The 15859-nt window shown below is 40.4% G+C and overlaps 1 protein-coding gene across 2 annotated transcripts; it reads left to right on the top strand.

Moving 5' to 3' along the window:
* Window positions 1-7929: 7929 nt before the first annotated feature.
* On the top strand, window positions 7930-10295 carry LOC311253854 (uncharacterized protein). 2 transcript variants are annotated; one of them, XR_014621975.1, is made up of 2 exons: window positions 7930-8789; window positions 9095-10295. XR_014621975.1 is itself a non-coding variant. In XM_084384330.1 (2 exons), the coding sequence occupies exons 1-2, from the start codon at window positions 8637-8639 to the stop codon at window positions 9620-9622; spliced, it is 624 nt and encodes a 207-aa protein (XP_084240456.1). In that variant the 5' UTR covers window positions 7930-8636; the 3' UTR covers window positions 9623-10295. The 2 variants fall into 2 exon arrangements, 1 of the variants encoding a protein (XP_084240456.1); XM_084384330.1 differs by having other exon boundaries at window positions 7930-8732.
* Window positions 10296-15859: the final 5564 nt, after the last annotated feature.

Below are 15859 nucleotides of genomic sequence, written 5' to 3' on the forward strand. Positions count from 1 at the left end.
AGGCTGTAATTTCAAAACAACAAGAAACCCTGCGTAAACTGACCGCTCGGAAGCCCCCCTCACACTACGTGCTCAATCAAAGACACAGACAGGACGCGGCACAGCAGCAAAAAGATGAAAAGGAGCCGACAGCTCAACTTAAAGTCCTTATTTGGAACGGGACTAAAAAGGAAGAAAGAAAATGTGGGTTGATTAGTCATTACTGGTATTTCTAACTTTACTCTATACACTATTGTAGCTAACGTTAGCTAACTAATATGTTAAACCAGGCGCTTAGCCATCTCTGTTTAAAACGTGTATGCAGCGCACTGATCACACAAGGAAGAGAGGAGGTGAAAAGAGACAACAACACCGTTACCTGTTGTATACTGGCCTCAGGCTGTACGATCGCTAAAACGCTGACGACCAGTGAGTAACGAGTTTGAAAGTAGCCTCTAACTTAATCAATCAATCAATCAATCACATTTTATTTGTATAGCACTTTACAATAGCCAGACGGTACCCAAAGTGCTTTACATCAAAAAAATAAAATAATACATAAAAGCAATACATAAAAAACACAGGAAAGTGCTACAGTGCTGCAAGAAAACACAAGAAAGTACTACTAGTGCTGCAGGGTGTTAAAGGCCCTCCAAAAGTGCATTAAGTAAAAAACAGGCAAAATAAGTACACCTAAGAGCAGGACTACCCTAGTCAGAGTTAAATGCCAATCTAAAAAAGTGTGTCTTCAGCTTCGATTTAAAAAGGCTGAGGTCAGTAGTGGTGCGAATGTCAGGGGGCAGTCTGTTCCACAGCCTGGGAGCTGTGACAGCAAAAGAACGATCGCCCCACTGTTTAAGTCTTGACCTTGGTACCTCTAACAGGAGCTGGCCGGAAGAACGGAGGGCCCTGCCATGATCGCGGACAGTTAAAATCTCTGACAGGTAGGAGGGAGCCAGGCCATTAATGGAGTAAAAAACAAACAATAAAAGTTTAAAATCAATTCTAAAACGAACTGGAAGCCAGTGGAGTGACGACAGCACAGGGGTAATGTGTTCACACCTGGACGTGCCTGTTAAAAATCGGGCAGCAGCGTTCTGAACAAGTTGGAGACGCGAGATTAAAGACTGGCTTCATGAACGCAGCTCAAACCAACCCGGTGCCTCAGCAGGATGACCAAGCCTTGATAAATACACCGGATCCGCGCATCCTCATGCATTTCAGCCGGGTCGCTACCGGAGCTAAATTAAAAAAATAAATAAAAATAAAAATAAAAGCGCTCCTTGCGGTGGAGCTGAGAACAGCGGAGTTTCCTCTACTACAGCTGAACAGCTGACATGTGGTCAAGACGTACAGACCTGTCACAGTCTCACGGTGCATTTCATAATTATAAACTTCAACCTCAGAGCTCTCTGTCCTCAGACTGTCCTCACCTGTCCTGAACATCACACAGGGACAACATGGAGCCATGGAGCTGCTTGTGTGATTGGTTACTGAGTTGAGTTGATTTGTGTCTGACTGTCAGTCTGTGACCAACACTGTCTATGGTGCTGAAAGCTCAAGCAGGTTGATGTCTGGCTGAGTCAGTAGCTACCATGTCTTTGGTACAACACAAACATTAAATGGACACAGACAGTCTACAATTAACATGGTAGCTACATGGCTTAGACATGGTAGCCACTGACTCAGACAGTGACCTGTGTGTGTGTGTGTGTCAGAGGGGGTGATCTGTGGCATTGTCTTCTGCAGAAATATTTAGTGTGACTAGCATGTTTAAATAATGGAATAAATGCAATGTTTAAATAACTATCACAAGGGCCCATCGAGAATGCTCCTCCCTCTCTGTGCTGAGACCCACGCTCCGCCACTGGCAGTATGGCTAATGACAAAATAGTAGGCTAGGGTTAAATAGAAATGGCATGATTTAAGCTCTACGCAGGCAGAAATCGAGCGCACTGTGGTGTAGTGAAGAATGAAAACCAACTTGTAAGCTCAAGGGACTTTACTCAACATCTTCAGCAGGAAGTACAGCTTCATAACAACAGCTCCTTCTTCTTCTCTTCACCTACATACATAGTCCTGTCTTATTCAGTGGTGCCATCTAGTGACACTCCAACGTAACAGCGTTACAGAACACAACACGCGCTATGCGTACACAAATTTGCCGTTCCTACTTGTGTCCCCCCCACTTCTGAAACTAAAGTTTCGCCCATGGTTAAGTATATTTCTCCAGGAAAGTTTCTTCTGCCTCTCAAGTTTATAATTACAGTTTATAATTCAAGAGAAGGTCCGAACAGTCTGATGACATTATTTTGCATATGAATTAGCCATGTGCTTCTGTTCCTTCGCAGACCATGTCAATAACACCCGAAGACATAGTGTAGTCGGATTCTCTGAGCACCGCAGACAGTTCAGTCCTTTTGAATTCTCATTCACATCTTTCTTTGACCTCATGACGCTTTCCAACAAGGTCAAGGTGTGGTTTGGTAAACACTAGGAGGTCATTTTTGACTATGCGCATTCCTCCCAAAACGGCGCTGACGTCCCCTGCAGAGTTTAATCTTGACATTTTCAATACGTCTTTGTATAAAATCACAATCGAGTAAGTCGACATTAAAAAAAAAAGCGTTGAGCATGGAAATGTAATTTGTTACATACTGGTTGAAATAAAATCCATGGTGACTACAGCTGTGGCTAGTGGTTGTGGCTAACCTTGCATGCCACCATATGCACAAAGGATTGTGCCATGAGAACAGCTCATGGCAGTCTATCACAGATGTTAATCATTAAAATCTGAATCACTTTCACTGTTTGTTTCAATCTCGTAATTTATGTATTTTGTAACTTTACAATCGACCTAATACGGCTTGGCTTTATTCGCGGACTTCATGCTACGAGGATACAATAGACGATAGTAATTAAGGTTTCAAACATTTAGTAAATGGGGTAATTTGAATGTCGACAAGATAACATGCAAAAATTAATTAAAAAAAAATAGTATCGCAAACATACCTCCAGTCCTCAGTCAACTTCTCTGCACGATCCGCTTCTCCGATTGCATTCACAGGCAGTGGGAAACTTCACTACTGTTATGGCCTCAAATTGAAAGGAAACTTTTATCAAATGTTTCAATGCAAAAATACTACAGATTGAGGTAATTACTCCCATATTAAATAATTACTTCAAATATAGTTTTAAGCAGAGTGAATACTACGAAAACTGCCTATTAAAAATGAAATAATCTTAATATTCTCAGTCATGCAAGCCATGGGATGGTTTTGATTAGTAAAAATGAGTTAAAATATTTTTTTATCTTCAAATAATTTCAAATCATAAAGGGATTAAGAAGTTAAACATGTATTAATAATCATTATTTATTCAGTTCCAGGAAATCAGTAATTCCTGCCTGCCTTGAACGCAGCAGTGTTTTTGGAGGGAGTTTGGAGGTGCAGGTGCATTGAAAGCTCCCCTCCCCCACCCTGACTTGCACCTGACCTGACTGTGAACTTTCAGAGGAGCATGTAGTATGGCACTTATTCAATCTGAGATACAGAGCAGCACAAGTCTGAACTTTTTAAATGCTGTTTATCTTTAATAGGGATTTTCACATATTTTATACCAGATATGTATATTTAAATTACTATTGAAAATAAAATAAAAAATACAATTAGAATTTTTCTTTTCTATTAAATTTTGTAACTTGTAAGAAATGACTTATAATGGAAGGCTGAATATTGAGACAATATTTAGGAAAGACTGATATTTTAGCTCTGGCAGCTCATTGTAGTGACACTGAAGGTCAGTTTCTAAGCCTGTTGAGTGGCATCCTATGGTGGCATCCCCTCCCCCACCCTGAGTCCTCTCTTAACAGCCTTAGCTTTGAAGTCTGTCTTCTCCCTCTCACTAGAGAGATTTCTGATGCTGCTCGGGAAATTGCCTCCATACAGAATTGGGGGAGCATACGTCAGTCCGACCACCCAAAAGTCCGACTACCCATTAATCCGAGTTACTTTACAGTGTTAGGGTTAGGCTAAGGCAAATGTAATCAAATAATGCCCTATTTGCATATTTAAATATATATTCATGGAAACCTCCAATACAAAGGATGTTCTTATTCATGTCAGTGATCAACCTGTGAAGTTTCATGGATATATCTCTTAGTTTAAATTTTTGCCCTATTCACCTCAATTATACTGGGGCTAATATTGTGGTGGCCATATTGGATTTCCAGCAAAAAATTAACTTGCTTGTCCATATAGGTTGTAATCCTACTGGGTCATAGATATTTTTCTGGTGGCCAACCTTTTATAACATTGCAAATGCAGCACCCCGGGTGGATCATCTTATTTGTCCTCCAACATGTCAATCATTCTGAGGAAATGCTCACGTCACGCTGTCATGCATGCTCTTTCCTGGCTCGTTTCCACTAGCTGCACGTGCACTTTGATTATTTATGTGTCCCATGAAATGTCTGCGAGGACTTTTACCCCAGTTGGTGTGACAGTGGAGCATTACCGGCGGCCCGGTGGATGGTGCAGCGGGGGCTCCACCGGCCGGGACCGCACAGTAAAGCCGGGGGCATGGAGGGGGTGAAAGGGGAGGCTATACAGTAGGATATACAGTAACATGTTTTAATAAAAGTATTTTAAACATGCACAGAACAGTAACACTCTTGCATAAAAGGTATGCCCCAGTGGTCAGCATAATCCGACTCGAAGCAGACTGGTGCATTTGTGTGCAGATTAAGAGGAATAACAGAGTTTGTCATCCTGAATGTGTACAGAGTGTTTTGAATAGGAAAGCTAAGTAGCTTTAGAAAGCTCTAATCATTATGGGACAAAAATATTTTTGTATGACACTTATAAGTGAGCAACATAAAAATCTGGCTAAATCCCTTCAATCCTGTTTTTTCACCTTTAATACCCCCTGTCTCTTTGGCTGCCATGCAGCCCCCTTTCACCTTAGAGACCCCAAAATTTGCATGGAGGTTGTCTTGGGGCCCCTACACAAGAATACGAAAGCAAAATATAAGTCATTTAGAAAAAAGGTCCTTTTCAAAAACCCAAGGGTGTTACACCCTCTGACATACTGACAAATTTATAGCATTTTTTTTATAGAGGTCGTGGAAGTCTGAGCTTTTGATATGTTGTTCTGTAGCCCCAGATGAGTAGATAAGCATTGGTTTGGCTTTGATTAAACATCTACTTTTTGGTAGGCGGGCCTTCAAACTTTCACATTTTTAAACCAAATGAGGCTCACCATTCCAACAAACTGAATGACTTGAAACTTGTTATCTATTCCAAAAGCTCACAACTGCTGGCCACTAGGAAAACGAAGAACGCTCCAATTATGGGACCAAAATGTTCTTGTATTACAATTTTAGCTGAGCAACATACTCAAATCGTATTCATTTAGAATAAAGTTTTGATATTTTTGTTAAACAGTTTTACATGTCTTTTTTGGCCTTAAATGGCCCCCTTTGACCCTAGAGACCCTAAATTTTGCACGGTGGTTGACCCCCCAATACAAGTGTGCCTAAGGATTTTTCATATTGCAGGTTATACTGGTTTACAAAATAAATGTAATGTGTGAAAAATACCATTTGAAAAGTTGAGTGAGGATTTGAAATGTTTTTTCAAGACACAAGAGCACAAATTTAACCGAAAAAGTGAGCACAGCGCCTAAAAACTCTCTCTGTCTCTCTCTTTTTTTTTTTCCAACATCGCGTCATATTACGTCACAAGAGGGAGTTGTATGCTAGCAGCTGCCATAGCTTAGTGTGGGAGCAGATGGCTATTTGTCAGAGCGGTCGTCTTATCGTGAGTCAGTGTGTTTACAGCAGGTTTGGATTGCGTTATCATGGACATGGTAAATTATTCAGTTTGTGGTGGTTTCACAAACTCCAGCCTGTCACGACATCGAGTCCACCGGTCCACCAGAAAAAAAACGGTGCTATCTTCCGTGCCTGGGTGCGTGTTGTGCAGCTGAAGAGACGGGGCTTGACCTCTGCGTCAGCTACGAAAAACTCGGTTGTGTGTCGCTCAGTTTAAACCAGAGGGTTATCACTCCAGCGATCTGATGGAGTTCAACTGGGATTCCGAAGCAAGAACTGTGCGACCCCCCGCCCCCCTCTCCCCTCCAACCCCCGGTGCGGTGCGGTGCCTTCGGTGCCGACAGCCTCATCCGGACCGCTGTCTGTCAGCAGCTGCTGGTGCTGCCGCCCCGGCAGGAGACAGTAACGGATCAGACAGAGACTCAGCTGAACGTGAACAGCCACTTGTAAGTCTTGTTTTATAACATTTGCGTGAGCTAGAGTGGGTGACATCATCGCTAGAGTGGAGAGCAGCTGCAAAAACTTGAGAAAAAACTCTCTTCATCTTGATTTGGGTCCCACAGCTTTTACTTCACATAGACAATATATACATAGAAATGTAGGAAATCTTGTTGGCTTTCAGGCGATGTTCTTATTTCAGATGTAGGACTTAAACTTTTGGCTGTAGAAGCCCTCGAGCGACAAGCACTCCAGCAACTCCCCCATAAGCTGCAGTGTTAACTTTGAGCCTAAATTTCTGGAGTGGAGCAGACGGTACCGGTTTTGTCTCTCGCTCTGGCTCCCTCATTTTTCACTTTACAGAAATAAAAAAGACATCACATGGTTCAGCAATGTCTCCTGTTACTCACTGTATACATATTTTGGCCATAACCATTACACTTTTTTCTAAACCTGCAGGAGTTTGGGAGGTGTTTTCCCATTCATTCTTATGGGGACATTTTCAACTTTGGTTCTGCTATTGCTCCAGCATATGCAGCTACAGAAACTGTTTGGCTGTCAAACTGTTCAGCTTTTTAAGCTCTTTCAGCCTATTACTTTTCAGCTTTTCAGCCTTTTCATCCTTTTCAAATATTCAGCTTCATGTTCAGCTAGAGAAACCATCCAATTATCAAAATGTTCAGCTTTTTAAGCTCTTTGAACCTATTACTTTTCCGCCTTTGACTTTTCAGCTTTTGAAAAAAGACAGCTTTTTCTGCAAATTCTTGACCATTCATTCTCATAGTTGTATGCATTTTTTATGCATTAGGCAAGTGTTTTCCAGCACATTCAGCAGATTTCCGAAATCACTTCAGCCGTCAGCATTCACGCTGTATTTTCGCAGGAAATACAATTTTTCGAGTTATATATGCTATCTATATGCATACAGGCGGTACAACTCCAACACTATCTGACCTCCATTTTTAACACACTTGAACACATTCTGTGACAGAGCTGTTGTATGGGATTGCAGGTTGGACAAGGGTATATGTAGTAAACCAACCATTGAATGTATTAAGTTACATATTTGTATAAAGATTGACCTCTTATTATCCTAGCTTTCCAGGCACAGCCCAAGATGTGTCATGGTGCAAATTAATAGGTAATTTTCTTTTTTCAGGGCTACTGACAAGTTCATTGTGTGCCAAAGCCAGCTTATGTCTCTATTTACTAACTGCTCAGCCTGTTGTGGAGAAACTGAAGTAAGTAACTCCAACGGAAAGAAACATTGAGACGCAGGAGGGAACTTGTGCAAAAATAAAGCAGGTAAGGGTCTTCTTGTGATTTCTGATGAAAAAGTATCATAACTTGTATTTCAGTTTGTATATCTTGTGTTATTTATGTACTGTAATCTTCTGCCTTTCACATATGTCTTTCATGTCTGTCAGCATTTTTGGCTCCTCATGGATTCTCTGAGAGTGCGAGAGTGCAGCACTGTCCTGTCCTCGTCTGCTGCGGCTCCCCTTTCCAGATCCCTCCAGAAGATCAACAAGGAGGAAGCTGTTGGCATATTCACTGCCAGCATTCATGATTTGATACAGGACATTGATAACTCTGAGGCTTTTCATACTCATAACACTGTTTTTTGTTTTTTTAAATGGGTCAGATGGTATATTTCTTTTGATTATTAATGAATAATAACCGTTTTTTACAATCTGGACCTTATTTCTAGCATAAAATACGATCATTTACTCACCCAGATAACTTTGGTGTCATTACAAGTCGTTCCAACGAAATTAGATCCAGCTGAGAGCCGCGTATATCTGTATAATGCAAGTACACAGGGCAGTGCAATGTAGCCTCTAAATAACACATTATCTGCCGCAAAATTCGTTAATTTCACCAATATTTTGTTATGATACGCTACTGCTATTCCCCTCTGAGTCCGGGGTTAGCTGTTGGTCTGTAGGTTGACCTACTAACCTCTGATCTGGATGATGTCATCTCCGACTGCGGCGCGCCTTGTTGCTATCGCTAATGCTACGGTTCGTTTCTGCGTGTGTCCGACTTGTCTGAACAAAATGAGCAGCTGGACGAAGTTCAGCTTCCTCTCCGCAACCTAGACTTACTAAAGCTCTGGCTAGTTGCACTAAAAATGGACCCGAATGCCGAAGCGGAATGATTATTATCAGAATGAGCCGGGCAGCGGTCGGAGATGATATCGTCCAGGTCAGAGGTCAGTAGGTCAACCTACAGACCCCGGGTGTTGATAACCGCTAACCCCCGGACTCAGAGGGGAATAGCACTAGCGTATCATAACAAAATATTGGTGAATGAAAGAGTTTCGCGGCAATTTTTTATTACTTACTAGTATTACTGTTTTTTTTAAAGAGAGTAATTATTGATAATGGCATTGACATACTGTCATCATATTCTCACACTTTTGATCTGTCTCCCTTCAGGGACCAAAGCTCCTCTCAACAGCAGCAGCAAGAAGCACCAGGTACCACAAGATCAAGGAGAGCCTTATGAACAAGAGTAGCAGAGGCTGTCAAAAGAGGTATCTGCATTCACTACTGACCAATGATGTAGGCATACTCAAGTGTTGGAACCAAGTGATAAAGTCACAATCTCTTTTTCAGTAATTCAGTAATGGATGGTAGTCATTTGTTTTACTCACCCATTACTTGTCCATTATACTCACACAAGGATACAGTAATAAGTCTGCATGAATAATAAAATGCATACTTTGGAACTGTGAGACAGTAGATACAGTAGATCATGGCCACATTCATGCCAACACCAGTAGAATTTTTTTTTTTACAATTGTGTGTTACTGACTATACATTTTTATCATTTTAACAGATCTGTGAAACAATCCTGGGCCATGCCAAAGACAGGTTCTCCTTCACCAGCTACCTTGTGAGTGCCGTGCTGCTAGAGGCAGAGCTGTTTGACCGGCATCTGAAAACATTCCCTGAAGAGGCTCTGAATACCACCATGAGGGCATACCCCATGCTACACAAGGAGAGGCTCAGGACTGAGCTTTCTCTCATCTACGAAAGTCCAGACTTCAGGGGCTCCTGCAGTGCACTGGCTCTGTACCAGGTTCTACAGAGCTACAACCTCCAGGAAACCTTCTCTGAGACTGTGGCGCTGTTGAACATCCTCATAATCACTCCAATGACAACAGCTGAAGCTGAGAGGTGTTTCTCCACCTTAAAGAGGTTCAAGACATTCCTGAGAAATACAATGGGACAGGAACGTCTGAATGCATTGGGCCTGCTTTCCATGGAGAGGGAACTTGTCAGGAACATGCCTGATTTCAATGAGAGGGTGATTGATCGCTTTGCTTGCTTGAAAGAGAGGCGAGCTAAATTCCAATACAAGTGATGAGTGAGTGTGTTCTTAAATGGTGAGTTGTGTTATGTTGTACTCTCCAAATGTTGAATTGTAAATAGTTGTATTGATTGCATATTGCCAGCCAAATATAAACTGAATATGTTCTGGAAAATTTTGATTAATTACAGTTTTGATGATAGTGTAATTTGATTTGATTATCGCTATGGCATCCATGATGGCTATAAATTGTAGACTGTGCTAAATGTGATTTCATGGGCAAACTATTAGATGACAATGTATCTGTTAATGTGTGTTTTATTGTGGAACCAAATTTATTGTATTTGAGACATTTAAATAGCCTAGCTATACAAAAAATACTGAATAGTATGAATATTTTATGTCTGGTGTTGCCATCTAGTGGTTGAACAGGAACACCAAATTAATCAATGAAATGTGACACTGTAAAGCTGGCTATCTGACTTTTATTTATTATTATTTTACCCATTGAATGGGTCACCTTAGCCATCATTGCAACTTTTGCCTAGTGGTGGTGAAACCGAAGCTTTCTGAAGCACTGAACCACTTTGACAAAGTTGCCTGGAAAATGATGCACTGCTTCGAAGCATTCGATACAGTCAAAATAGTGACATCTGCTGGCTGTTGAGGGGAAGAATTGACGTCATGACTTTCATGAGTCAGTTTTTAATAAAATGTATGTTCTCTCACCAAACTTGTGTCATAATGTTACTGTAGTCAATCTAAATATTCTATATATTCTGTCATTGGTAAGTATCAGTACTCCGACATGTATTAGATAATCAATACTAGTTTTTTTATTGCATGATACATGGTAGTAATCTGTACGATGTTGTGATGTAAGCATATCCGTAGCTAATGCGTATACAGTAAGCTAAGCCACCAGTCTCTGACCAACTCTGCACTGACTGTCCTGACACCACAGCTCAATTTCTCTCTCCTCTGGCCATCAATTCTCCTCCTGGTGTCTCTCTGCTCTCTAATGTGCATAATGGACTCCTAGTTATACGGTTGTGGTCTGTCGTATTTGTAATTATACACATGTAAAGTTCCCTCGGGGTCAGAACCAGCACCACAATCCATTGTTTTCCTATTGTTCAAACCGACCGCTCTCCCTCTGCCTACGTCACTTCCGTTAAGGGTTTTTCGATGCGGAAGTAAAATTTTCTCCCACAAACGGAAGTCTTATTTATAAATTTATATTTATAAATATAATTTTAAGAAAAACTTGTTCCTACATTATATTTCTAAGCATTGGTTTAAGGGGGGGGGTCTAACCTGCAATATGCTCTTTAAGTCTTTTAGAATGTGAAAATTTATAAAAATAAAGGGGTTTATTTGAAGACCTCACATGCACCAGGATGACCTTTCAAGTTTCTGAAGGTTGTATGGGCTGGGGACTTTACAAACTGCAGAGGCCATGTCAGGATTTCAGCCTTCTCGGACAAAGCTTTGATCATTTATTAAAGAAAAGGGACTGTCCTGCCTTTTTAAAATTCAAATGTGTTGGGGCGGTGTTTAGTTCAGTTGGTAGAGCACCCGCCCCATGTGTAGAGCAGGCGGCCCTGGTTCGAATCCCACATTCAGCGGCCCTATCCTGCCTGTCATTCCCCCTCTCTGCCTCCCATTTCCTGTCACTCTCTGAACTGTCCTATCAATTAAAGGCATAAAAGCCCCAAAAATATACTTAAAAAAAAAACAATTCAAATGTGTAAAACCTGTCTCTTTTTTTTTTAACCTTAAATAGTCCCCTTTGACCCTAGTCAAAGTCACTCTAGGGTCTAATAAACTCACACACAATTGGCCCATGTATCGCGTACCATCACATAAACGGTATCATCATTGCCAGACTTGGCCCACATCTGGTTAACATACTATTTGCCTTGTCAGAAATAGACAAGAAGTGCCGGCTTGATGCCAGATCTGGCCCAGACCTGTCTGCTACGTATCTGGGCCACATACAACTAACCACAAATGGCCCACATTTGGCATGCCATTACATAAACGGTGCCATCATTGCCAGACCTGGCCCACACCTGGCTAACATACTATTTACCAGGTCAGAAATAGGCCAGAAGTGCCGGCTTGATGCCAGATCTGGCCCAGACCTGTCTGCTACTGTACAGACCTGGGCCACATACACCTAACCACAATTGGCCCACATTTGGCATGCCATTTCATAAACGGTGCCATCACTGCCAGACCTGGCCCACATCTGGCTAACATACTATTGCCATGCCAGATGTAGGCCAGAGGTGCCGGCTTGATGCCGGATCTGGCCCTGACCCGCTTGCTATGTGGGGCTGGCATTTCTAACAAGAAAACGGCTTGAAAACAATCTCACTGCACACACCTCTGCTGTGTGTGTGACTGCGGGCACAGCGGGGTTGGTTGCACCATGAGACATGAGAGGGGGGGATTCAATTACATTTTATAAAGATTAAAACACTTTGTTTTATGCTCTAGTCGACTGCCTATACCCCCTATGCCAAGAGCCGGCCCTGCAACCTCCTCTAGGACAAGTATCCAACATTTTAAACTGCCTCATTAAAACAGGTAACACACAACTGAACACCTGCTAGGCTTGCTAGCACAATGTTTCCTTCTGGAAGCGTGGCAAAGCACATAAAAAATAGGGACCCGCCATTTCTGCTATTTTTTTCGACACGCACCCAAAATACAACTAAATGTTAGTATATTAACAATATATGAACATTCAAAACTTACAGTAAGTCCAGTGAGGCTGACTGTTGCCACGTAGGTCCAACTTTCTGCAGTCCTCCGTGCTGCCTGTCTTCGGTGCTCCCCCCCTTTTATTGCATTTTAGCATGTACAAGGCCTATTATTAAATTCCACCTATTTGAAATAATAGAAATAAGAAGACTTTACCATTCTTATATGTAGGCCTTAATTCTATTAACTTGTACTTAAGTTGTGTTTTTAATTTATGCTTACTTAATAAAGAAATATTTCAATTTAATCAAACATTATTAGTATAAATTACTCAAAAAGAAAGAACATGTTACACAAACTTGACATAATTAAGTTAGTAGAACTTTTTTAAAACTTTGAGTATGCAGTACTTAATCTATTTAATTAATTTGAACGTTCGGGTTTACAGTGTAGCATAAGCTGTATTTGACTGAAAAAAGGTCTTTCACTGAAGTTTCCTTGCCTGAACTGGTTGAATGTGGATCTATTTCATGACAAACAAGGTTTTACCTGATCTTTAATTCATTGAGGGTGAAAACTGGCTTATGTCAATTTTTAGCATTTCAGAACAATAGTAGCCAGTCCAGGCTAGGAAACTTGCTTGAGAAACCTTTTTGCAGTCAAATACAGCTTATGCTACTGTACAGTGCACAGAGCACACAGTACAAATACACATAACAAAGTAGAAATATACAGAAAACTGTAGAAATACACAGTGGAAATACACAGCACACAGTATAAATATACAGTAGAATTACACATCACAGCAGAATAACTCCTCACAATAGAAATACTCAGTCGAAATACAGAGCAGACAATAGAAATGCACAGTAGAAATACTTATCACAGTAGAAATACACTGTAGAAATACAGAGCACACAGTAGAAATGCACAGTAGAAATACACATCACACAGTGGAAGTACACAGCACACAGTCGAAATACACTTTAGAAATACAGAGCAGACAATAAAAATACACAGCAGACATAAACATCACAGTAGAAATACACATCACAATATAAAAACACAGTGGAAATACAGAGCAGACACTAGAAATACACAGTAGAAATACACATCACAGTAGAAATACACATCACAGTAGAAATACACAGCACACAGTGCAAATACACTAGAAATACCACACAGTCAAAATACACAGTAGAAATACACAGTAGAAATACACAGCACAGAGTCGAAATACACTTTAGAAATGAAGAGCAGACAATAGAAATACGCAGTAGAAATACACATCACAATAGAAATGCACAGTAGAAATACACAGCACACAGTCAAAATACACAGTAGAAATACACAGCACACAGTGCAAATACACTAGAAATACATAGCACACAGTTGAAATACACAGTAGAAATACAGAGCAGACAAGAGAAATACACAGTAGAAATACACAGCACACAGTAGAAATACAGAGCAGACAAGAGAAATACACAGTAGAAATACACAGCACACAGTAGGAATACACTAGAAATACATAGCAGACGGTAGAAATACATTGTAGAAATACACATCATAAAGTCCAAATACACTGTAGAAATACACAGTAGAAATACACATCACAGTGGAAATACACAGTAGAAATATAGATCACAGTAGAAATACACATCACAGTAGAAATACACAGCACACAGTACAAATACTATAGAAATACATAGCACACAGTCAATATACACAGTAGAAATACAGAGCAGACAATAGAAATACACAGTAGAAATACATATCACAATAGAAATACACAGTAGAAATACACAGCACAATAGAAATACACAGTAGAAATACAGAGCAGACAATAGAAATACACAGTAGAAATACACATCACAGTAGTAATGCAGAGCAGACAATAGAAATACACAGTGGAAATACACGTCACAGTAGAAATACACAGTAGAAATACACAGCACACAGTACAAATACACTAGAAATACATAAGACACAGTCGAAATATACAGTGGAAATACACATCACAATAGAAATACACAGTAGAAATACACAGCAGACAATAGAAATACACAGTGGAAATACACATCACAGTAGAAATACACATCACAATAGAAATACACAGTAGAAATACACATCACAGTAGAAATACACATCACAATAGAAATACACAGTAGAAATACACATCACTGTAGAAACACAGAAGAAATACACAGCACACACTGCAAATACACAAGAAATACATAGCACACAGTCAAAATACACAGTAGAAAAAAGGAGGAGACAATAGACATACACAGAGAAATAGAAATCACAATAGAAATACACAGTAGAAATACACAGCACACAGTGCAAATACACTACAAATACATAGCACACAGTCAAAATACACAGTAGAAATACAGAGCAGACAAGAGAAATACACAGTAGAAATACACAGCACACAGTAGAAATACACAGTAGAAATACACAGCACACAGTAGAAATACACTAGAAATACATAGCAGACAGTAGAAATACATTGTAGAAATACACATCATAAAGTCCAAATACACTGTAGAAATACACATCACAGTGGAAATACACAGTAGAAATATAGATCACAGTAGAAATACACATCACAGTAGAAATACACAGCACACAGTACAAATACTATAGAAATACATACAGTAGGTACTACTTCAAAGTGGCCATTTCACTCGCGGGGAGCGAGATTCACGCAACGCGTGAAATGTCAGTGACAACTGTAGCCACTAGGTGGAAGCATAGTACTGAATTGCAGCTGAAACGATTTTGGGACAATTCCACATTTGACCACAATGTAGCTGCAATGGAGAGTGGCGCTGTTTTAGGCTACAGGTAGAGTGAATGGAGAGGGGGACTGCTAAACCGTATCATATTGATTCAGACTGATTGTTTCACAGCGGTGGGACACCTCAGTTATCTGGGTGACCTTGGATAATCACTTGTGCTTTCTTTGTTTTACAGTAGAGCTAAACTACATTAGTCGTTTTTTAAGGAACATTTGTTTACTGGTAAAATTGCCGACCTGAATTATTGTCCCAGTCCGCCCCCGTGAGCATATATCACGGCCTGACTGGATGTTGCTTAAATATAAGAATAGCCAATAAAAATATCTGATACCCTAAAGACATCTGAGGTTGTGATTTCGCTTGCTCGCTCGCTGCAGCCATGGCTAATAAGCGGAGGCAGAAACAATTACGCACAGCCTACAGAATTTTCTACGTCCATACAAGCATTTAAGAAATTATTCTTATCAGTTCCATAATTCAGAGAGGATTTTTACTCAACGAAAAAATTTATAAAGATCATCTTTTAGGTTGAAGACACGACAGCAGCACGTATGTCCAGACGCTGGTGTGTGTTATGACTGACGTATAGCTCCCCTGGTAGAGCAGCTCCCTCAGAAAGCAGAATCTGCCGCTAGTGTGAGTTCGAATCTCAGTTTAGGCTGTAACTTTAGTTAATGTGTTTTCTTTTCTCATCATCATCATCATTATGATCACATATAGCTCCAAGTTTGAGCAAATAAATGAGCAAATGAGCATTAATTCTCTGCCGGGC

Source organism: Pagrus pagrus, assembly GCF_965226575.1.
Source record: "Pagrus pagrus genome assembly, contig: HAP1_SCAFFOLD_55, whole genome shotgun sequence".
NCBI lineage: Eukaryota > Metazoa > Chordata > Actinopteri > Spariformes > Sparidae > Pagrus > Pagrus pagrus.